This window comes from Carcharhinus amblyrhynchos, chromosome 20 (genome assembly GCF_965287045.1).
Source record: "Carcharhinus amblyrhynchos chromosome 20, sCarAmb.v2.hapA, whole genome shotgun sequence".
Lineage (NCBI taxonomy): Eukaryota > Metazoa > Chordata > Chondrichthyes > Carcharhiniformes > Carcharhinidae > Carcharhinus > Carcharhinus amblyrhynchos.
In genome coordinates this window covers 16,635,362-16,658,810 of record NC_137343.1, presented here as the reverse complement: position 1 = coordinate 16,658,810, position 23,449 = coordinate 16,635,362, and the positions used below count along the sequence as shown (strand labels likewise).

Below are 23,449 nucleotides of genomic sequence, written 5' to 3'. Positions count from 1 at the left end.
TTGGCACATCATGACGTCATGAAAGGTGCAATATGATAAATTCAAGTTCTTTATTATGTTGTATTTATATCAAATATTGTCCAACTTCAGGAGATTATTTTCAGAATAGCACATAAAATAAACATTATCAGCTGGAAAAATTTGTGGTGACCTCCATCTACCTCATTTGCACACACACAACCAACAAAGATAATGAAAACACCACACTACTGTCTCAGAGCACCAAGGACCCAGGTTCGATTCTGGCCTTGGATGACTGTGTGGAGTTTGTATGTTCTTCATGGCAGACTGGTGCAGAAGGTGAAGTCACATCGGATCAGAGATGAGCTGGCAAGGTGGATACAGAACTGACTCGGTCAAAGAAGTGATGTGGAGATGCCAGCGTTGGACTGGGGTAAAAACACTAAAGTCTCACAACACCAGGTTAAAGTCCAACAAGTTTCTTTGATAGTAAACTCAGTGGGTTTACTATCAAATAATACCACTTCACAGCCCTCCATTCAGAATGCACCCTTCCACTGCTCCCCTCTGTCTTCTTTGACCAAATAAGAAGTCTCACAACACCAGGTTAAAGTCCAACAAGTTTATTTGATAGTAAACCCACTGAGTTTACTATCAAAGAAACTTGTTGGACTTTAACCTGGTGTTGTGAGACTTCTTATTTGGTCAAAGAAGACAGAGGGTAGCAGTGGAAGGGTGCATTCTGAATGGAGGGCTGTGAAGTGGTACTCCTCAGGGATCAGTGCTGGGACCTTTGCTGTTTGTAATATACATAAATGATTTGGAGGAAAATGTAACTGGATTGATTTGCAGACGACATAAAGGCTGAAGGATTTGTGGATAGCAATGAGGACCAGAGGATACAGATCAGTTGGAGACTTGGGCAGAGAGATGGCAGATGGAGTTTAATCCGGACAAATGTGAGGTAATGCATTTTGGAAGGTCTAATACAGATAGGAAATATACAGTAAATGGCAGAATGCTTAACAGTATTAATAGACAAAGGGATCTGGGTGTACAGGTACACAGGTCACTGAAAGTGGCAATGCAGGTGGAGAAGATAGCCAAGAAGGTATATGGCATGCTTGCCCTCATCAGCTGGGGCACTGAGTTTTAAAATCGGCAAGTCATGTTGCACCTTTATAGAACCTTAGTTAGGCTGCACTTGGAACATAGTGTTCAATTCTGGTCGCCACACCACCAGAAGGATGTGGAGGCTTTGGAGCGGGTTCAGAAAAGACTTACCAGGATGTTGCTTACTATGGCGGGTATTAGCTATCAGGAGAGGGTGGAGAAACTTGGTTTGTTCTCACTGGAGCGACAGAAGTTATGGGGAAACCTGATAGCAGTCGACAAGATTATGAGAGGCATGGACTGAGTGGATAGTCAGAAGCTTTATCCTAGCGTGAAAGAGTCAATTACTAGGGGATAGGGGTTTAAGGTGTGAGGGGCGAGGTTTAAAGGAGATGTACGAGACAGATGTTTTACACAGAGACTGGTGCGTGCCTGCAATTCGTTGCTGGGGGAGATAGTGGAAGCGGATGTGGTAGTGACTTTTCAGGAGCATCTTGACAAGTACATGAATAGGATGGGAATAGAGGGTCCCCGGAAGGGTAGGGAGGTTTTAGTTAAGTCGGGCAGCATGGTCGGTGCAGGCTTGGAGGGCCGAAGGGCCTGTTCCTGTGCTGTAACATCTTTTGTTCTTTGTTCATGTCCACATGGGTTTCCTCCGAGTGCTCTGGTTTCCTCCCACAGTACAAAGATGCACAGGTTACATGGATCGGTGATGCTAAATTGCTCCTTAGTGTCCCAAAATGGGTAGGTTAGGTGGATTAGCCATGGTACGTGCATGGGGTTATGGGATGGGACAGAGGAGGGCTAGGGTACGATGCTCTTTTGGAGAGTTGGTGCAGACCTAATGGGCCAAATGGCCTCTTTCTGTACTGTAGGAATTTCTATGGTTCCTCTGGACTGTGGGGAAAAGAACTGGCAATAATTCTTGTCATATCAAATAAACCATTGTATTCTTCATTAATTAAACTCATGTTGACACAACAACAAAATCAATTCCATATTTAGGCATCAGTCTGGCATGTGAATAATGGAACTATAGGAAGTTCTGAACTCAGGATATGAATCACTGCACAGCAGACTTAACACTTCCTGTGACTGCTTCCACGTCCTATTACTGCCAGTAGATCGGAACTCAGCATGCTCAAGATTACATCATCTCCGTACTCTCCAATTCTATCATCAAAGAGAACAAAATGAATCATATGGAATTCCAGCACATTTTTCTCTGGGTTATCAGTTTATCTGGCTGCCGCCAACAACATATTTTCTCCTCTGAGGGAAAAAAAAGTGTAAGGAGTTCAGAGAAAAATCAGTAGACTATGAAATGTTTTATATTGTGTATCCTGTCTATTCACTGATAACAGTCAATGAGTCTCCTCATCAAGTTGCCTATAGAAACCTTGCATTTTAAATTAATTGCCATTGATATCAGACATTTATTACAATAAACTGAGCAAACAACATTAATTTCCTTCAGATTTCCAGTTACAACACACCCCATTGTCTCAGCATTTGCATTTCTAATTTTATACTTCTAAAAAAAATTTGAAGATCAGAAAAACACAACACTAATTTAAAATTTCAATTTGCCATATTCCTGGAGGGCACCACTAAATAATACAAAACACAATCCTTTGAGTCCAAATTTGTTTTTTTCCCCATTGGTCTTAGATTGCGACTAAAAGACATGGCGGATGATTAAGGCCTAGACTACTGGAACTATGATCTGTCAAATGTTCTTGCATGCCAGTTATTAATCAAGAACACAGCGATATTGGTATAAGCCTAAGAGTAGATCAATCTCCTCCCTGGGGATTTGACACAGAATCACATGAACACTTTTAACTCAGAAAAATGTCATAAGGAACTTCATAGACACATCACCAAAACATGAACACTGGGCTAAGGAGGGGTGGCAAAATACTTGACAAAAGTAGGTTTTAAGAAGGACCTTAAAGTCGGACAGGCACCATACAAAAATAAACAAGATTAGATTCCAGCAAGTGAGATTCAATGGAACAAATGGGAGAGATGCAAAATAGGCCAAAGTGAAAGGAACGCAGAGTTTGAGGGATTCAGAGAAGGCTGTTAGCTTGAAGGAGTCACAGAATTGGAGGAAGCAATTCGATAAGTGGATTTAAACATGTGGATTTTATACACTGAAGAACAAAAAACCAGTCTAGTTCAGCAGGGACAGAAACAATACTTGAAGTAGTATGGTGTGGAATAAGATGCAAGGAGCAAAGTTCTGAAACACATCTGGATTATTCAACTTGAGGTGATACAGATACAGATGAGAGCTTCAGTGGCAAATATGCTGAGCCAGGATAGAAGCACGGGACATTAGAAGCCAGGAAAGAAGCAAGTAGGCAACCTTTGATCTTCACCAAAGAGAGGGTATAGGCTGGAATCTTCTGTTCTGGAGTCCAAGTTTAGATGGAGGGCATGAAACTAGGAGAGATTTTCATTGGGTGGGGGGAACAAGATAGCTGACAACATGTTATCTTGCGCTGTTCAGCTCATTAAATATGCATCTGCAGGAGGAAGTGGGAAGTTGCTGTGCCCACTGTTACCTCATGGGGTCAAATGCCCAGGTGCCTTATGTAAAGGACACTCAAAGAGTCTGCACTATCTCTTTCACCTTTGCTGACCACTGCTCTATTCTTCCCTACCAACCTTTAATGCACACCTCCTGAGTCATACTGCATGCAACTTCCACTGCTATCACCCAGTCTCAAACACAGGCTGCCATTTACAGATGCTCCCAAAGAGGACAATGCAATGGCAACTAATCAGTAAACATGGAAGAAATCTACTTCATTAGTTGCATGCCACTTATGTGATATTGAAGTGAACATTCTAATTTCATGTTGGCAAGGAACTTAATTTGGAAGAGAAATTTATTCCAGAGAGCAAGCCTTTTTCGTAAGCATCCATAACATGAAAAGGGGCTTTGCGACATTGTCCATTGGGAAGTTTTGTCTTCCTTTAAAGTCCCAAGAACATAATCACTAACATTCATCCTGCCATTGAGAAATACTCCTCCTACCAAATTAAGTTGCCCAGCTGACCAAGCTAACGGCTGTTGATGAGATCGGAAGGCTTTTTAAAAAATATTTGTTCTTGGAATGTGGGAATGACTGGCTCAGTCAGTATTTATTGTCTATCCCTAATTGCGTAGAGAAGGTGCCTTCTTGAACTACTACCATGTGTTGTAGAAATTCCAAGAGAGTTAGGAAGAGAGTTCCAGGATTTTGACCCAGCAATAATGAAGGAACAGTGATATGGTTCCAAGTCAGGATGTTGTGTGACTTGGTCTTTCTGTGATGTTATGTGAATAACAAAATAAGAGAATAAAGAAAATTAATTTGTGGCTGGAAAGATGGTTCAGGAAGGAGGGCTTAAGATTCTTGGGACTTTGGGACCTGACTTCGTAAGATGGGTCCTGTACAGGTTGGATGGGTTGTATCGAAATGGGGCGGAAACTTAATTGGTGACTTGGTAGCGCTTTTATAGGAGCAGTTATCTAGACAAGATGTAGAAACCAGGAAGTAATATTAGAGGGGAATACCAAACTGCAAAGAACATTGAAGGATAGATAAATAGAATCTATTTGACTAAACCTAAGAAACAAAAAAGTTGCAATTATATTGCTCGGTGTGGTCTGTAGGCATGAACTAGTGGGAAATGTAGTGTAACAAATCTGCAAGGAATTTATAGAGATGTGCAAGAATTATTGTTATAATGGGAGGTGATGGCATCAGTGGTATTGTCATTGGACTAGTAATCCAGAGACCCAGGATAATGGCCTGTGGACAGTGGTTTGAATCCCACCATGGCAGTTGGTAAAATTTGAATTTAATAAAAATCTAGAATTAAAGTTTGATGATCACGACACAAAACCATTACTGATTGCTATAAAAACTTATCTGGTTCACTAAAGTGCTTCAAGGAAGGAAATCTGCCATCCTTACCTGTTCTGGCCTACATGTGGCTCCAGACCCACAACAATGTGGTTGATTCTTAACTCAACTACACTTAGGGATGGATAATAAATGCTAGCCCTGCCAGAGATCCCCACGATTGAATAATTTTAAAAAAAGACTTAAATGATCTGAAAACAGACTCAGATAATTGTAATGTAAAGGGTAGAGAGGGACAAGTTCCTGAAGTTTGTTCAGGACAATTTTCTACAACAGTCCCAAGAAAGGAAGCATTGCTAAACCTGGTTCTTGGGAATGAGGTGGGCCAAGTGGTTCAAGCATCTGAAGGTGAACATTTAGAGAAGTGATAATTATGTAATAATTTAGGTTGGTTATAGAAAAGGACAAAGAGCAATCCAGAGTAAGAATAATTAACTAAGGGAAAAACCAACTTCAGTGTGGTGAGAATGGATCTGGGCCAGATAAAATGAAAAACAGTGAATGAACAATGGGTTACCTTCAAAGAAGAGAACGTTCTGGCATGTTCAAGAAATGTTCCCACAAGAGGGAAAGGTAGGGCAACAAATCCAGAGCTCCCTGGACGACAAATCGGTAGAAATTAAAGAAATGAAAAAGAATGCCTATAAACATGTCAGGTCAATGATATAGCCAAGAATGATGCTGAATATTGAAGGCTCAACAGAAAATGAAAAGGCAAATAAGAGGTGCAAACAGAGAGAGTAAGATGCTGTGTTGGATTGACAATGCAAACTTAATGAACCAAATGGCCTCCTTTTGCATTGTAGGGATTTTATGAGAGTATGAGAAGAGACTGGCAGCTAACATGGAATGCAAAAGTTTTGTGCTGGCATATAAACAGTAAAACAGTAGTAAAGGCAGAAATGAGGCCAATTTAGGACCAAAAAATAGGATTTACACATGGAGGCCAGGAGATACCCAAGGTACTAAATAATTTGGACCTGTGCTAACCAAGGAAGATAATATCCAGATAATATCTGTAATGTCTGCTCAGATGGAGGGTCATCCAGGCTCAAAATGTTGATTCTATTCTTACTCTATTGATGCTGTCAGACCTGCTGAGTTTCTCCAGCATTTTCTGTTTTTGTTTCAAATTCCAATGTCTGCAGTATTTTGCCTTTAAGATAATATCCAGGCCATGGTGAAAGGTGAGATAATTCAGACACAAGTGTTTAAAATTGAGAAAGAGGAAGTATTGCATAGGCTACATATACTTAAGGTTGCTGAGACACCAGGACCAGATAGGAAGCATCAAAGGATACTAAGGGAATTGAGACTGGACAATGCAGAGGCAGTGGTCATAATTTTACAATCTTCCCGAGACTTGGAATGGTGCCAAAGGACTGAAGAATTGCGAATGTTACATCTCTATTCTAAATGAAAGTATGAAGTGAAGTGCAGCCCAATTTAACTCTCATGGTGAAAAGCATTTAGGAACAATAATTTGGGACAAAATTAATGGTTAATTGGACAAATGTGAGTTAATTGAAAGCCAAGAGAGAGTTGTTGAGGACAAATTGTGTGTAACTTACTTGCTGAAGTTTTCTGAAGAGATAACAGGTTTATTGGCGATGCTACGTTGTCCCTTAATGTCAGGATAAATACATGGAGTTATGGCCTCTTAAGGCAGGGTAACTACATGGAGTTATGGGGATAAGGCCTGGGTGGGACTGTTGTCACTGCAGGCTCAATGGGCCTAATGGCCTGCTTCTACAACATATGGATTCTATTTTATGATTCTATGAAATAGATATAGCTCTTGGGGCTAAAGCGATATTGGAGGAAGATAGGGGTCTGCCCTAGTCTCTGTGCTGACCAAGAACTACATACGTTACTCTAAGGGCAGTCACTCTCCAATCCTCCATTGCTCCTTTTCGATAATGCATGCAGGCACCATCCTCACAAAACAACAGTCTTATATTTTAACAGCTCATTCATAACTCGGTCTGTCATTTGTGACTGAAATGGTCATGATAATCTATTTCTAGCACTTAAATTGTGTGATAAACTTCTTTCTTTTTCTATCATTACTATTTGCCATCTTTCCCATGATTTATGTTGGTTCTTGGGCACTTCTATTAGTGTGACCATTTCAGTAATCTTGTTCTGGCATATAATCTCAGTTTCCTTCTCTGCTTGAATGCTGCTTTGTCTAATTCATCTAAGAGTACTTCTGTTTTATGGGGCTCCCCCCTCCCCCGCCCCGATCTGCAATTTGAAAAAGATACCCACAGAGAAGGGGAACCCCTTCAACCGGCACAATAACAACACACCATCACCACATGCACGAGCAAATCCCTGCCCATGGATAAGGGGAATCCCCCTTCCCACTTCAAATGGAACTTTCCAGAGGGACCCCTTGGCACTCTGCTGGGGCAATGAAAGGGAACTGGGTGGGGAAAGGGAACTGGGTGGGGACGTCATGCCAGTATGGGGGGGAACATATGACAGGGAAGCCCTTTGATTATTCTGGTTTTCTGAGTCTTGTGATATTTTGAGCTCCTCTCACTAATTGCACTTGCAGCAAACGCAGGCAACATCGAGTCATCCTTTTGTGAGAATCTAGCCCGATTTATCTGGATCCTATTAGCATTCTCTAGGTAAGATTGTTGAGTCAGGGTTATTCCCCAGCATAGTCTGACTAATGTCCAAACCATTATATTTACTCTGAATTGCTTTATAATTTTATTTATCACAAATTTCTTAAACGTTGCAGATCCTCCCACAGGAAATCATCTACCTGAATTATGAAAATGCCTGCTAGTTTTTCTTCATAGTACCAACAAGACTTGCTGAATCTGCTTTTAGCTGAAGACGACCAGTTTTTAGTAGGACGTACCCAACTGAAAAATACCATACCCTAGATGAATCATTTAGCCCATAAGCTTAGTTAGGATCCATAGATTCTCCTTTATATCACTAACCTCTTTTGAACAATTCTAAATATTGCTATTTGGAAATGTTCAAAACATACAAACATGGAACAGGAATAGGCCATTCAGCCATTCAAGCTTGATCTGCCATTTAATAAGATCATGGTTGATCTGATTGTAACCTCAGTCTGCATCCTATGTATCCCTTCCTTACTTACCAAGGATCTATCAACCTCTGCCTTCAAAACATTCAAAAACTCCACTTCCACCACCTTTTCAGAAGGAGAGTTCTAAAGGCTCATGATCCTCTGAATTGAAAGAAATCTCATCTCTATTCTAAATGGGCAACCCCTTATTTTTAAACAGTGATCTCTAGATCTAGATTCTCCCAGAAGAGGAAACGTCCTCTCCACATCCACTCTGTCAAGAACCTCTGGGATCTTGTCTTTCAACCAAGTTGCCTCTTACTCTTCTAAAATCCAGCAGATACAAGCTTAGCCTGTCCAATGTTTCCTCTGGGTATTAGTTTCTGAACCGTTTCCAGCGTGTTTATATTCTTTCTTAAAAAAGATGACCAGTATATGGTCTCACTAGTGCTCTGTAGAATTAAAGTATAACCTCCCAATTTTTGTATGGAATTCCCCTCGCAATAAGTGATTCTATTCTTTCCTCATTATTTGCTGTACCTGCATACCAGCCTTATGTGATTCATGCATTCAAACACCCAGATCCTTCTGCACATCGGAGCTCTACAATCTCTCACTGTTTAAATAATATATTGCTTTTTTTATTCTTCCTGTCAAAATGGACAATTTTGCATTTCGCACATTATATTCCATTTGCCAGACCTTTGTCCAATCACTTAACCTATCTATATCTTTCTGTGGCTTCCTTATGTCCTCTTCACAACTTACTTTCTCACATATCTTTGCATCATCAGCATATTTGGCAACTAGTCCTCCATTACCTTCATCTAAGTAATTTAAATAAATTATAAACAGTTGAGGTCCCAACGCTAATCACTGTGGTACACCGCTCATTACACCTTGCCAACATGAAAAAGATCCATTTATGCCTATTCTCTGCTTCCGGTGACCAGCCAGATTCACTAAATGGAACTGAAAAACACGAAGTTAATCATAGAAAGGAAACTTCCTAAATATAATTTCAAATAATTATTTTTAAATGAATGAAGTGGATTTAGGCAAACATATGTATTCACAAGCCACTCAATTCACGTGAAACTGGGGATAAGCAACAAATGCTAGCCAGCCAGTAATGCCCACATTTCATGAACTAATAATTTAAAAAAATGAACTCAGTGGTAAAACTGCCCATTTCATGAACATTGCATGTAGGCTAATTTGAGTGACCATTTTATAAAATGAGTAGATTTGCAAGTTGGGTGTAACATATATACATCTGAACAAAATTGACCTGATTATTACAACTACTAGGTATTTAACATGCGTCAACATAAACTTATTATATACAAACAATCCCAGGATAATAGTGGGCGATTTAGCTATAGTAATGCCAATTAAATGTCATGGGGAGATGGCTAGATCCTGTGACAGATTTGTAAACAGGTAGTCCAAGTCACAATTTACCATTTATGCTAATCAATCTCAAGAGAAGATGATGATTATTTTACCAGTGTCTGATACTTTTGTGATTCTATTTTTTTCTGACTAGTCTCCCTTGTTTCCAGACTGAAACTTTCTCCAAGGATATTTAATTATAAAATTAAACCATAATTAATACGAACATAGGAATTTATAATAGAAAATTACCATTAAAGTATAACAAAATGTGACAGCTAAAATCAAATTATTGAGAAAGGAAATGCATGTCTTTGCAGAATTTTTAAATGAATTATTTTTTAAATATGTAAATCTTAGGCAAGCAATCAAACTGAGATCTGTATCCCCATTTATTGAAGACCATGGTTGGCATTTCTAACATTTTGGATGAAAAACTTGACAATGAAGAGATATGTGCATCTCTGGCACAGTTGTATTTGAACAAGTTGCCAGCGTTTGTGATTACTATGATGAGGAGAGAACTGCATGTCAACCATTTTGACAGAGAACAACCACTATCAGATGAAATATGAACACAGATGTAAAACTGTGTTCTGTTACATACCATACCCATGAATCCAAGGTCAAGTGTAGTATGCATACCTGTATTTACATTTCAACATAACAGAGAATATTTATTGACTGGTGTCATCCGAAGTTCTTGGTGAAGACAGCAGACAAAAATTTCCTTAACTAGAAAATCTAGTATATATTCAGCAAATACAATATTTTTAAACTTTAAACTAAATTTCTGCAGATTTTTTTTCCTTACATGATACACTGGAGCTCATTAAAAATTAGCGACAATTATCATTTGGTCCAAGTTACTGGGCAGTCAACCAAAAGCACAGTAATAGTATGTGTGCTGAACGTCTTGTTAAAATTATGCATTTCCAAATATCATTTTGACAACAACTTACAAAAAAAAACTGCAGTAAAGCAGTTTCTAATAAAATCAAATAATAACTCACAACAGAACTATGTATAATTAAGCATCCTACAAATCTACCAACTTGTAAGTAGAATTTACAAATCACTTCCTTTCTGGCAGCCAGCATATGTCATTCAAACTGAAAACAACATATACTTGCAGAAACAATAGCCATAGAGAACCTGGACCTTGATTTGTTCTGGCTTAGCTGAATGTTGCATGCCTGCATTTTTATCAAAAGATCAGATTTCAGTTCAAATAATCTTGAATCAAATTTCTTCATGTTTCTATGAACCTCAGCCAGAAAGAGATGCAGTTTTAACTTTTTAAAATGTATGCAGTAAATAAATAAATAAATTGCATTAAATCTGTACTAAGAACAAATAAGAATTTCCAGTTCCCTGTTTCCCTGGATTTAAAGAATAATGGTTGACTGGGAGTGGGTAAGGAAGCAGAGTAATCAGGTTTATAAACAATTTGTTACAGTAATTTTGTCCCACTGTTACAACCCTAATCTTAATGTTTAATGGTTTTATTGTACGTATGCTTTTTGTGCACCCCATCACTTCTTTTATCCCTCCCCTGATACCCGTGCCCCGAGCTCCAAGATCTGAATTTTCTTTCTTAACACCTCGGCCTCTTGACATTTCTTTCCTCTTTGAAAACTTCTTTTAATATAATCTATCTAATCAAAGTTTTGGTCAATCCTCTTACAATTTCATTCTTTGGCTCGGCATCTATTTTTTATTACTCCATTGTGAAGCACCCTTGGAACTTTAACTTCAAAGTTGCCACAGCCCAGGTCAAGATGAACTTCATACTTCCAAAACATTCAAGTTAATTTGATAACAGAAACTGAATTATTCACAGAAATAATCCTGTACATGAAAGTAGAGATGTCTCCCATCAGCACCAATCATAGTGACAATCTAATAACAGTACTAGGAACAGCTAGCCTGTCAAAGCAAATGGCAAAGAAGCTACCTACATCAAACAAGAACAGATGCCACAGCAATTCATCTTTGGCAAATTATCAAATCGTATCACGTTGCCAATTCAAAGCAAACCTCAAGGATCACTAGATTTAGAAGGCAAGCCAAACTTTTACTTTTCCTCTCCTTTGATCCTGATTCATTTTTATGATTGGAAAGAAAAATAAAAATTTTAAAATTGGTGGTTCTGAATTCATATTTTTGAGGTGGTTTAGTTTTAAAAGCAATCATCAAAATGGTTAAAAACCTGCATAATACAGAGAAGTGAAACTAGATTATTAATAAAATACTCACTTGGCTTTGAAAAACACTTTCTTTGTGTTTGGTGGGTAGGTCCTTGCTTGACCATGTTGTTGGTGATTCCATATCCAGTCGGTAAGTGCCAGCTGTTCTTTCATTTTGCAATGCTCTGCCATGTACTAGCAGGCCAATTGGCTTGTCTGCAATGGATGCAGCTGAAGAAATAGATCACTGGTTAACATAGTAGACAAGGAGCTATGGAACACAATCCTAAATTGCTTAGATTAACTCATGAATCAATGATCAGGAAACACAACATGATACTAATGGTTATGCTCAGAAATAGTTGGGTGTCAGCCTGCGCTCACTGGTAATAATCTCCCTTCTGAGTCAGAAGGTTATGAGTTGAAGCCCCACTAAAGGGACTTGAGCACAAAATCTAGGTGGACATTTCAATGCAGTCCTGAAGACAGCACTGCACCATGGTCTTCAAATTTGATTTTTGATTTGATTTGATTTATTATTGTCACATGTATTAAAAGTATTGTTTCTTGTGCGCTATACAGACAATACATACATTTTATAGAGAAGGAAACAAGAGAGTGCAGAATGTATGTTACAGTCATAGCTAGGGTGTAGAGAAAGATCAACTTAATGCAAGGTAAGTCCATTCAAAAGTCTGACAGCAGCAGGGAAGAAGCTGCTCGAGTCGGTTGATTTGTGACCTCAGACTTTTGTATCATTTTCTCCACAGACGAAGGTGGAAGAGAGAATGTCCGGGGTGCATGGGGTCCTTAATTATGCTGGCTGCTTTGCCAAGGCAGCAGTCAATGAATGGGAGGCTGGCTGCAAGATGGATTGGACTACATTCATGAATTTTTGTAGTTCCTTGCGGCCTTGGGCAGAGCAGGAGCCATACCAAGCTGTGATACAACCAGAAGGAATGCTTTCTGTGATGTATCTGTAAATGTTAGTGAGAGTCATAGCTGACATGCCAAATTTCCTTAGTCTTCTGAGAAGGTAGAGGTGTTGGTGGGCTTTCTTAACTATAGTGTCAGCATGGGGGACCAAGACGGGTTGTTGGTGATCTGGACACCTAAAAGCTTGAAGCTCTCAACCCTTTTTACTTCGTTCCTCTTGATGTAGATAAGGACATGTTCTCCTTCACACTTCCTAAAGTCAATGACAATCTCCTTCGTTTCGTTGACATTGAGATAGAGATTATTGTTGCTGCAGCAGTTCACCAGATTCTCTATCTCAATCCTCAACTCCGTCTTGTCATTGTTCGAGATCCGGCCCACTGCCATCAGCAAACTTGAAAATCGAATTGGAGGGCAATTTGGTCACACAGTCATAGGTGTACAAGTATAGTAGGGGGCTGAGAACACAGCCTTATGAGGCATCTGAGGTTGAAGATGATTGTGGAGGAGGTATTGTTGCTTGTCCTTACTGATTATGGTCTGTGAGTTGGATCCTGAACTTCTAGTCGCAGAGGGAGATGCTGTGGAGTTTGGCGATGAGGTTCGTGGCAATAATAGTGTTGAAGGTTACATAAGAACGTAAGAAATAGGAGCAGGAGTAGGCCATCTAGCCCTTCGAGCCTGCCCCGCCATTCAATAAGATCATGGCTGATCTGTCGTGGCTCAGTTCCACTTTCCCGCCCTCTCCCCATAACCCTTAATCCCCTCTCTTATCAAAAACCCATCAACCCGCGTCTTAAAAATATTTAGCGAGGCAGCCTCCACCACTTCAACGGGCAGAGAATTCCAGAGATTCACCACCCTTTGAGTGAAGAAGTTCCTCCTCAACTCCGTTCTAAACCGCCCCCCCCTTTATCTTGAGGCTGTGCCCCCTAGTCCTACTGTTGAGATTAGTCAATTAATAGGAGCCTGACTTAGGTGCCCTTGTTATCTAGATGTTCCAGGGTTGAGTGCAGGGCCAGGGAAATGGTATATGCTGCGGACCCGTTGCGGCAGTAGGCAAACTGTAGTGGATCCAGATAGTCTGGGAGGCTGGAATTGATTTGTGCCTTTCGAAAACACTTCATAATGATGGATATCAGAGCCACCGGCCAATAGTCATTAAGGCATGCTGTTTGGTTTTTCTTAGGTATCAGGATGATGGTCGTCTTCTTGAAGCAGATAGGGACCTCAGATTGTTGTAAAGAGAGGTTGAAGATATCTGTGAATATCCCCGGCAGCCGATCTGCACAGGATCTGAGTGGTCATCTGAGTACTCCATCTGGGCCAGTCGCTTTCCATGGGTGAAATGAAACAATAAACAGAGACCCAACCACTCACTCAGGTGGACATAAGATGTTCTAACAATATTCAAAGAACAAGGGAATTCACAGAGTGTAATAACCAGCATTTATTCCTAAATCCAAGATTTTTTTCAACAGATTATCTGGTCATTTATTTAATTGTTGTGTATTGGAGCCTAGATATGTGCAAATTGATTGCCTATTACCCTGCCAGTGACCATGCTCAAAGTACTTTGTCAACTGCATTAAGCACTACCTATACAGATAATAAAGTCTCCACATTCTCATCACAAATCTGTATTATAACTACTAATATCAGCTAGGATATTATAGCAATCCACAGAATTCATCTCAAAAGGTGGAAAAAACAATTGGAATTCCTCTGTCTGACTGCTGTCTGATAATTCTTGAGATTTACACTTATAAACTTGACATTTGCTTCCTTTAAAAAACAGGATTGTCGGAGAAGAATTTTGTGGTCAAGTACTGACCATAAGAACTTGTGGATAATTCCCCTTGGTTTCAATCCTTTCCCTAACTCTAATTCTTTAAGCTCAGATTTTCTAGTGTGGGGTTATAACATTTTCACAGGGCACCAAACAAAATGTAACAATAGGCAAATTACTTGCCACTCATAACAAATCTGCAGATGTCACATGGGCACAAGCACAATAATAATAAAATCTCATCTGAATATAAATGTGCATGAGTACACAAATTAACCCACCTGCAATTTCCTGTTCACGGAGTTTGCGAATGGCAGCTCTAATCAGTTTACGCTCCTCATATTCACCTGCATTTCGGAGCTGTTGAAGCATAAAAATGATCATCAGGTTCACTAAATGGAATTGAAAAACATGAAGCTAATAATGGAAAGAAAACATCCTAAACATAATTTCAAACAAGTTTTTTAAATGGATAAAGTGGATTTAGGCAAACATATGTATAAACATATATAAAATAATAAACATCTTTTCTCTCAATCCGGCAATCTCCATCTGTCTTTCAGCTTCAGACTGACAACTTTTAGGGCAATAGTTGGAAGTTATGTAGAACAGTCTCTTCTTTTCACATTGTCTTTACTCCAAAAGGTACAGCTTTTTTTTGCATTTGTACAACCACTTCACACTTCTCTCCTCCTCTTTGACTCTAAACACCAACAGCACTCTGGTCATCTCCTAGATAGGGGTCCATGTGGTTGCATTGAACCAATTGAGTCAGGAATCTGAGCCAATTGAGCGCACGGGCACATATCCCGGGTCGGGAAGGATTGGCAGTTGGAGCAAGGGAGGAATAGTGTACAGTCACATAGTTATTCCTATTTGTAGATATTGTTATTTGTTGCTTTAGCAATAAAGCCTTGTGTTCTGAAGCCTCATTGAGTCGCCCTCGATTTATTACACTTGAATGGCATCACAGTCAAATCTATTCTCACTTTGGGGAAAGGGGATTTTTCTTCTACAATCCCATTCAAAATTTAGGGGGATTGCAACAGAAAATGGGGCATAAATTCAGGAGGAAGTTTAGGCCATTTTATTCCAACCAGGATTTTTCACTTTGCCAGGATTGCCACTGGCTGATCCCTATCCATCCACCTCTCCATGAAAATGCCCTGTCACAACTACCACCACTTTCTGGGGCCATCATGTAAAAGGTAACTTGAGGCTCCCAGTAAGGTATAAATGGCCTTGAGATCTCCCTGGGAAGGAGAGGGTTGAGAGTGGCTATTCTCACTTCAGTCATCCCAAAACACAAAACATTTGGCTGAAGGCCAAAACATAGCAGGCCAGCATGATAACATACCAACATGCCAGGCCTGCCTGTAACAAATACTTGGAAGATTTATCTGCTCATAGAACTGAATCTTGCTCAACTTACACAATTGTTACTGACATGCAAATAGTGCAGCAGTTCAGGGGATATCCGATCCATAGACCAACAAACTCTAACTAGAAAATAACAGATTATTGTCAGTGGACTGCGTGACAAAATGCCAACAGTTTCACACTGCACAGGATCACATAACCAACTTCTATCACCACTGTCTACCCTCCCCATGGCAGGTGGAATTGGCAATTTATACTCTGTCCTACTGTTCTCCCAAATCATTGCTCCAACACATTGATACAGCTTAATCTGAATTAATGGAAAGTTAGCGTTTGTTTTCCTTATCTCCTTCTTCCCTCTCTTGAGCAAATGCCTTGGTTTAATGTTGTGTGCATAAAGCACTAATCCTGCTGTTGCAAAAAGAAATGGCAGGATTTTCTGGCCATTCTAGTCAGCGGGATCTTCTGGTCCTCTGCCTCAGCGATCTTCTGCCACAGGTTCCTAGCTGCAGAGGGTGCGATCAATAAGAAACTGAAATCAATGGGAAAAGCTGTCCATAGTTTAGGATCAAGTGTGGTAATAAAAGAAAGGTTGAACTCAATACATCTGAATTTAAAATCAGAACTTTAATAATTATTACTAAAATCTAAACAGCTTAAATCTTGTTACATTACAAACATTTTACAGCATCTTCCTGTTGCATTTTAAAAGACTCCAGATCCATTCCAGTCACTTCCTATTTCTCAGCTCCCCACTAACTGGAAATTCCACTCATATCATTTAACTCAATGACTCGACTGGCTTCCTGAATGAACATTAATATATAACTGTATCGCACATACTGATATTATTTGCAAGATTATCAAAACACTGAAGGGCTGTCATTTACCAGGATCAAACTTCAAATGTTAGTTTATGTTGATATGCAGAAATCCCCTTGACCTCTATTAATTCATGGTTATAAATTATAATTTTCCCAAAAGACAAGGATCAGATATTTTTAAATTTCTAAATGGATTCAAATTAAGTTGGGCTGCAATGATAAGGGTACGTGCTACATATTGGGGTCAGAGCGGGAAGACAACTGATTTCAGTTGCTCCTAGTCAGATATCCAGAGCAATACACAAAATGATGGTTATGTCTGCAGCCAGTGATCCATGGAGATAGAGCACATGGCATAATCTTGAAGCTTTCCATAATTGGTAAGTGCCAGAGGTGTTGGGGTGCATTACCACGCTGGAGAATATCATCTTAATTTTATTAAGTTTCTTTTATATTCTTGTTTATTTTGTTATAGTTCATTGATGGTGTCCCTTTAAGAAGGCACTCATTACCTTATTTTTATCAATAAAAACGTGATTAATTGACCAAAGTGTCAGGGTAGCCCTCAGAAGGGGACAAATGGAAGTCAGTGCATTAAAATGTGGACTAGCCATAGCTACCTGTGAGTTACAAGGTCCCAATTCACCATAGGGCATTCCATGTTTCACAGCAGTGCAGTAGTTCCCAGACAATGGGTCACCGCCCCAACTGGGATCACAGAAACAATGAATAGGATTGTAAGTGCCCCATCCTCCAAGACTCCACCCCACACTGACATCAAGCTTGGATAATGTCCAGCCTTCCCTTGACTTGCTCATCTCTTGGTCTCTAGGTCAGGGGCTTTTGCCCATGGCCATTTTACTGAGTCTCTAAGCTCAACCCCAACTACAAACCCAGTATGGATGCCTTCCTTGCAAAGCTGCGGTCTATCTGAGACCCATACAGGTGCTGCAGATCAACCTGGGCTCCAACCTCAGCTACCTCAAGACATTCAACCAGCATTTCTGCTTTTTCCTGGAGAGGTCCATGAGCTGGAGTTGCTCAGGCAAATAATGGACTGATGAGGACAGAAGGCATCATTCTCACAAAGTACTTTAAAAACACAGATTTTCATATTTGTGTGATATGTTGATCAAAAATACACAAACTTTAATAATTATACACTGCATGATACAGTGATGCTTTATTTCTGATTTGCTTTTGTTGGACGATGGGATTGTATTAATTTTCAAGCATTAAAATGGATTGGAAAATAGTTTGGCAAGTGCTATTGGAAAATAGTTTGGCAAGTGCTGTTGTAGTGACAATAATTTAAATACCATTTAAAGTAAATTTTAGAACAAATATGTTTTTGTTAGTTAATGAGAGTACATGACCTGTTGCCCTACTCAAATATGATAATACTGCAGGATAGCTCCCTCTTTAGGCAATGTATGGAATGGCACTGTACAAGCAACAACAGCACTGAACTCAGGTCCCAAAAACAGTCTTTAGTGGGTTGGCCTTTCACAATGGCACTGTTTAATCTGGTTCCGGTATCTTTGGAGGAGAATCAAAGACCCAAATCTTTGGAGATCTGTGATTCTGCTAGTAAGTAAGGGATCCATTTTAAATAGTAGTATAAATGTGGGCCTCTGGTTCACACAAGTTCCAAAATTTGAACAGGGACAAGTATAAAAACTGTTCATGCGAAAGCTCTGCAGTCAAATCTATACAGAAAGATAAAGGAGAGTGACTCACCAGAACACATAGGAAAGTTCTATTATTGAACTCATTGCAGATTATGATATTTTATTTGCGATGTTAGTGCTGAACATCAATGAACATTCCCACTTCTGACCGAATGATGGAAGGCAGGTCATTGATGAAGCAGCTGAAGATGATTGAGCCTAGGACTGAAGAACTCCTGCAGTGACACCCTGATACTGAAATGATTCACCTCCAAGAACCACAATTATCTTTCTTTGTGTTAGATATGACTCCAACCAGCAGAGTTTTCCACACAATTCCTATTGACTTAAATTTTCTTGGGGTTCCTTGAAGTCTTATTCAGATGCTGCTTTGGTGTCACAGACAGTCATTCTCACCTCACCTCTCGAGTTCAGCTCTTTTGTCCATGTTTAAACCAAGGCTGAAATGAGGTCAGGAGCTGCGTGACCCTGGCAAGACCCAAACTGAGTATCAGCATGTAGGTTATTGCTAAATAGATGCCACTTGATAGTTCTGCTGATGACCCAATCCATCATCTTATTGATGATTGAGAATACACCAATGGGGCAATAACTGGCTGGGTTGGATTTGTCGTCCTTTTTGTGTACAGGGCATAAATGGGCAAATTTTCCTCATTGCCTGATAGATACCAGTTGGTTAGTTGAAGCTGTACTGGAACAGCTTGACTAGGGACATGGCAAGTTTTGGAGCATATCTATTGCCGGAATATTGTCAGGGCCCACAGCCTTTGTAGTATCCAATGCCTTCAACTGTTTCTTGGTATCACATTGAGTGAATCAAATTGACTGAAGGCTGGCAACTGTGATGCTGGGGACCTCTGGCGAAGGCCAAGATCAATTGTTCGCTTGGCATTTTTTTGATTTGATTAATGTCACATGTACTGGGATACTGTGAAAAGTATTGTCTTTTGTGTACTATACAGATGAAACGTACCATTCATAAAGTATGTAGGGGAGAAGGAAAAGATAGGGTGTAGAATATAATGTTGCAGTAACAGGTACAGTGAGGACAAAGATCAGCTTAATATATGATAGGAGTCAATGGATGGAAGACTGGTTTGCATGATGGACTGAGCTACGTTCACAACTCTTTGTAGTTTCCTATGGTCTTGGTCAGAGCAGGAGCTATATCAAGTCGATTCTGGTTGAAGATAGTTGCAAATTCTTCAGCCTTATCTTTTGCACTGAAGTGCTGTTGGACTCTCTCATCATTGAGGATGAGAATATTTACAGCACCTCCTCCTCCAGTGAGTTGTTCAATTGTCCATCACCATTCACAACTGGATGTGGCAGGTCCAGATTCAACTCTCAAGACTTCCAGGACCGTTCCCTCAACTGCATACAAGTCTGCCATCACCTCTGATAGGTCTGTCCTGCCAGTGGGACAGGACATATTGAAGGGTGGTGATTGAAATATCCGAGACCTTGACAAAAAGGTACGATTCAATGAATGTAACTTTGTCATGCTGTCTTTTTTTTAAAAATGAATGCTTTTATTGAGGGTTTTCCATTTCTCCACAAGATGCAACAAATGCCCAAATTCTCATAGGTACATACAGAAAAGATCAGCAAATATTCATACAAATGGTTCAGATTATCAATCATTGCAATCTCTGCAGTCAGCAGAAAGAGATGGTGAATCTCAGGTAACAGGATAAAGCCAACAGCACATCGCACCATGATGCAACCTCTGCTCCACAAGATGACAAAGACAGAGCTACACAATATATGGAATTTCTCGTGGGGTAAAATACAACCAATTGGGACCTAACTCAGTATCCCAAGACTTTCAAGCAATGAAAGATATCTGAAAAAAAGAGGAAAATCAGGATACAGCCACCATTACAGGACATGGAGTGATCAGATACACACTCACATACAGCAACTAATAAGCCCAAGATTCTTACACTACGCCAAGACTCAAAACACAAGAGACCTCACTCTGGGTAGCACAGTGGCTAGCACTGTTGCCTCACAGCTCCAGGGACCCGGGTTCAATTCCCAGCTTGGGTCATTGTCTGTGTGGAGTCTGCACATTCTCCTTGTGTCTGCGTGGGTTTTCTCCAGGTGCTCCAGTTTCTCCCACAGTCCAAAGATGTGCAGGTTAGATGGATTGGCCATGCTAAAATTGCTTCTCAGTGTCCTGAGATGCTAGCGTGTAAATGTGTAGGGATATGGGGGTAAGGCCTGGGTGGGACTGTGGTCAGTGCAAACTCAATGGGCCAAATGGCTTCTTTCTGCATTGTAGAGCTTCTATGATTTTATGATTCACTCTTCTCCAGCTCTATTACAGGCACAATTCAGGCCCCGCCATCACTAGAAAACATAAATGATTTTCCACCAAGGAAACCCTACTGTCAAGAAGAAAAATCCTCAAGACACCCATCAACAAGATATCTTGGGGAAAGATACAATTCTTTTCCTCCCCTTCCCAACAAGATATGGGAAATCCTTGAGAATTAAAAATAACAAATCAGAGTATGCATAAAGAAAGGAAACCTGACACAGAGAGAGAGAGCGAGAAACATCAGGATTAGCTAATGAACGCCAAATATGGGCTAGCATCGCAAGAAGGATATATATCAGGAACAGTACAGCATATCCTCACAAGAAACAGGATACTGCCCACACCTGGGAGACCAAGCCTCAAAAAGTAGGACAGTCTGGAAGTCCCTATAGAAGACCCTTCGGAGGGAAATGACCTACTGTTCTATCCAGCCTAATCTCCAACTGAAGAAAAATTCTAATAATGCTAAACAGAAGCAGTTAGATTTGCACTCTGGCCCTGCAGCTAATAGGACCTGATGTAAGTAGCTAACCAGACACTACATCCACAGGGGAACCAAGTCTCAAGAGGGAGAGTAATCCAGAAGCCCCCAAAAGGTGATGGTGGCCTACTCCCAACCTCCACCTGACCCAAATAAACACAGGAGTGATGCCAGGACAAGACAGACGGGTACTCTCCTTGCAGCTCTTGCAGCATTAGATGCCAGCTCTCCTCGTGAGACTGCTGGTACTCAGCCTTTGCCACCTCATTACAGGCAACATTCATGGTTCTTATTGGTGGTCTCCTGTCAACCCTGGGGAATAGGGCAGTCCACCTCTCCTTCACTGTATCCAACCTCTCGATCAGGTCAGCATCCAGAAACTTTCATGCAGCTCTTCTTGAAGCCATCTTCCTGGCTGGACATTCAGTCAGTGCTTGGAAGGGATTTTTTTTAATGGTGCTCTCACTTGTCACTTGATCCCCAATTTAGGCGAAACATGCGCCTGGGTAGTTTAGTCCAACTGATTCATGTGGGGGGAGATTTATCACTTCAAAATTTGTTAAAGCACACCTGATTGGCATTGCAAGCGCTAGTGGGAAGTGTTCCAATTTTCCTGCTGGCAGTAGTACTTTGTTTTCTTTTGAAAAATCGCCCCCAGTATCACTGAATAATCACAAAGGAACAAAGTTGAAGATTAATGATGAACTACAGGATAACTTAACCATACACAGGAGCTTGAAAAGGCCAAAAAGCTATCAAGCAACATCCAGAATGACTCCAGAAGCCTTTGCACCTCCACCATGTGATGTCCCAAAGCCCCAGTAAAGAGAAACTTAGGGCCCAGAGGGTGGCAAAGACCCACCACATTCAGGCTGCCTCTAGCCCTTCTCAATGAACACAGAGGATAAGCGAACACAAGACCAGTGGTCAGAGTCTTTGACCAACCTCAGGCTTCAAAGACCACACACAACGTGCTCCATTAAACTCAAACACCCAGCCTTTAAATTGAGATTGTGAAAGCATGGCAGCCAGTTCTCAAATTCAGCTGGGAACTCATACCTATCTTTCCTTGGGAGACCAGCACAGGGGCATTCGGTCCCTTTTCTCTGAATCAACCAGGATGTTCGAATTACCATGCAGCACGATTTTGAAGAGCTGAAGGTGAGCTCTCACAGGACACGATTCTCTTCTTCGTTTTATTCATTCTCTTTAGGATATTTCATAGTTCATCAAAGCGAGCACCCGATAATCTGCGCTGGGGAGCTGAGACTGTTGTCGACAACATCATTCACAACGGCAACCATTATCTCAGTGCCTGAGGTCCGTTCACCATTGAAACCGCTACTGCGAACTGGGCTCCACCCCAACCATCTCAATCAAACAAGGATTTTCTTGACCAGGATCCTCCAGGAACATAGCATAGCTTATATACAACAGGATGAAATAATTATGAGGGATAATAAAAAGGATTAAAAGAGGATTAGCTCCAAAGCTTACAAAACACAGCCAGTCCTGCATTAACACCACATGACCACTCTTCCATCGTGATGTTTATCTAGTCTGTGGGACAAGTTCACCTAATTTTGCCACAAGTCCTCCATCGTTACTAAGGAAGATTTTGGGGTCGGGGGGCTGAACGTGCTTTTGTCCTTTCTGGTGCCTACATCGATGGCTGATGGTCAATTCAATTTTATTCTCCTTAAACCTTTTTGCAATAGCTTGATACAATTCAGTCGCCTGCTAGGCTATTTCAAGGGGCAGTTGAGATTAAATCACATTGAAGAGAATGATGTGGTCAATAGAGCACAAGTGACTATCATGATGGAAAACTCACCAGACCCCTAGATAGGTGAAGCTCCAACAATCACATCCACAACAAAGCAGCAGCTTGATCAGTATCCCACCCACCCACATAAATATTCATTCCTTCCACCACCAGAGAATAATGTCTAGAGTACATACTAACTACAAGATGCGGTGTAGCAATTGCTAAGGCTTCCTCAACAGCACCTCCCAAGCCTATAACCACTAACACTAAGGTGAATAAGGTAACAGGCATAGAGGAACACCATGACCTCCAAGTTTCCCTCAAAGTCACACTATCCTAATTTGGGCATATATCATCATTCCTTCATTGTCGCTAGGGTCAAAATCCTAGAACTTCTCATCTAACAGTCAGAGCTTTACAAATACACATATGGACATACACTTAAATTAGGAGCAGGACTAAGTCACTCGGTCCCTCAAGTCTGCTCCATCATTCAATAAGATCATGGTTGATTGAATTATAACTTCAACCTTACATTCTTGCCTGCCGACAATAACCTTTCAGCCTCTTGTTAATGAAGAATTTATCCAACTCTGCCTTAAAAGTATTTAAAGA

At 40.5% G+C, this 23,449-nt stretch overlaps 1 protein-coding gene across 2 annotated transcripts in view; it reads right to left on the bottom strand.

The window, feature by feature from the left end:
• Positions 1-23,449, bottom strand: part of smtnb (smoothelin b) — a 341,529-nt gene that overhangs the window by 222,853 nt on the left and 95,227 nt on the right. For both annotated transcript variants that reach the window (XM_080208169.1, XM_080208168.1), the window contains exons 4-5: positions 14,646-14,724; positions 11,710-11,870 (exon numbers count right to left, since the gene is read on the bottom strand). In XM_080208169.1, coding sequence (XP_080064295.1) covers positions 11,710-11,870; positions 14,646-14,724 — 240 coding nt within the window. The remainder of the gene's footprint in view (positions 1-11,709; positions 11,871-14,645; positions 14,725-23,449) is intronic.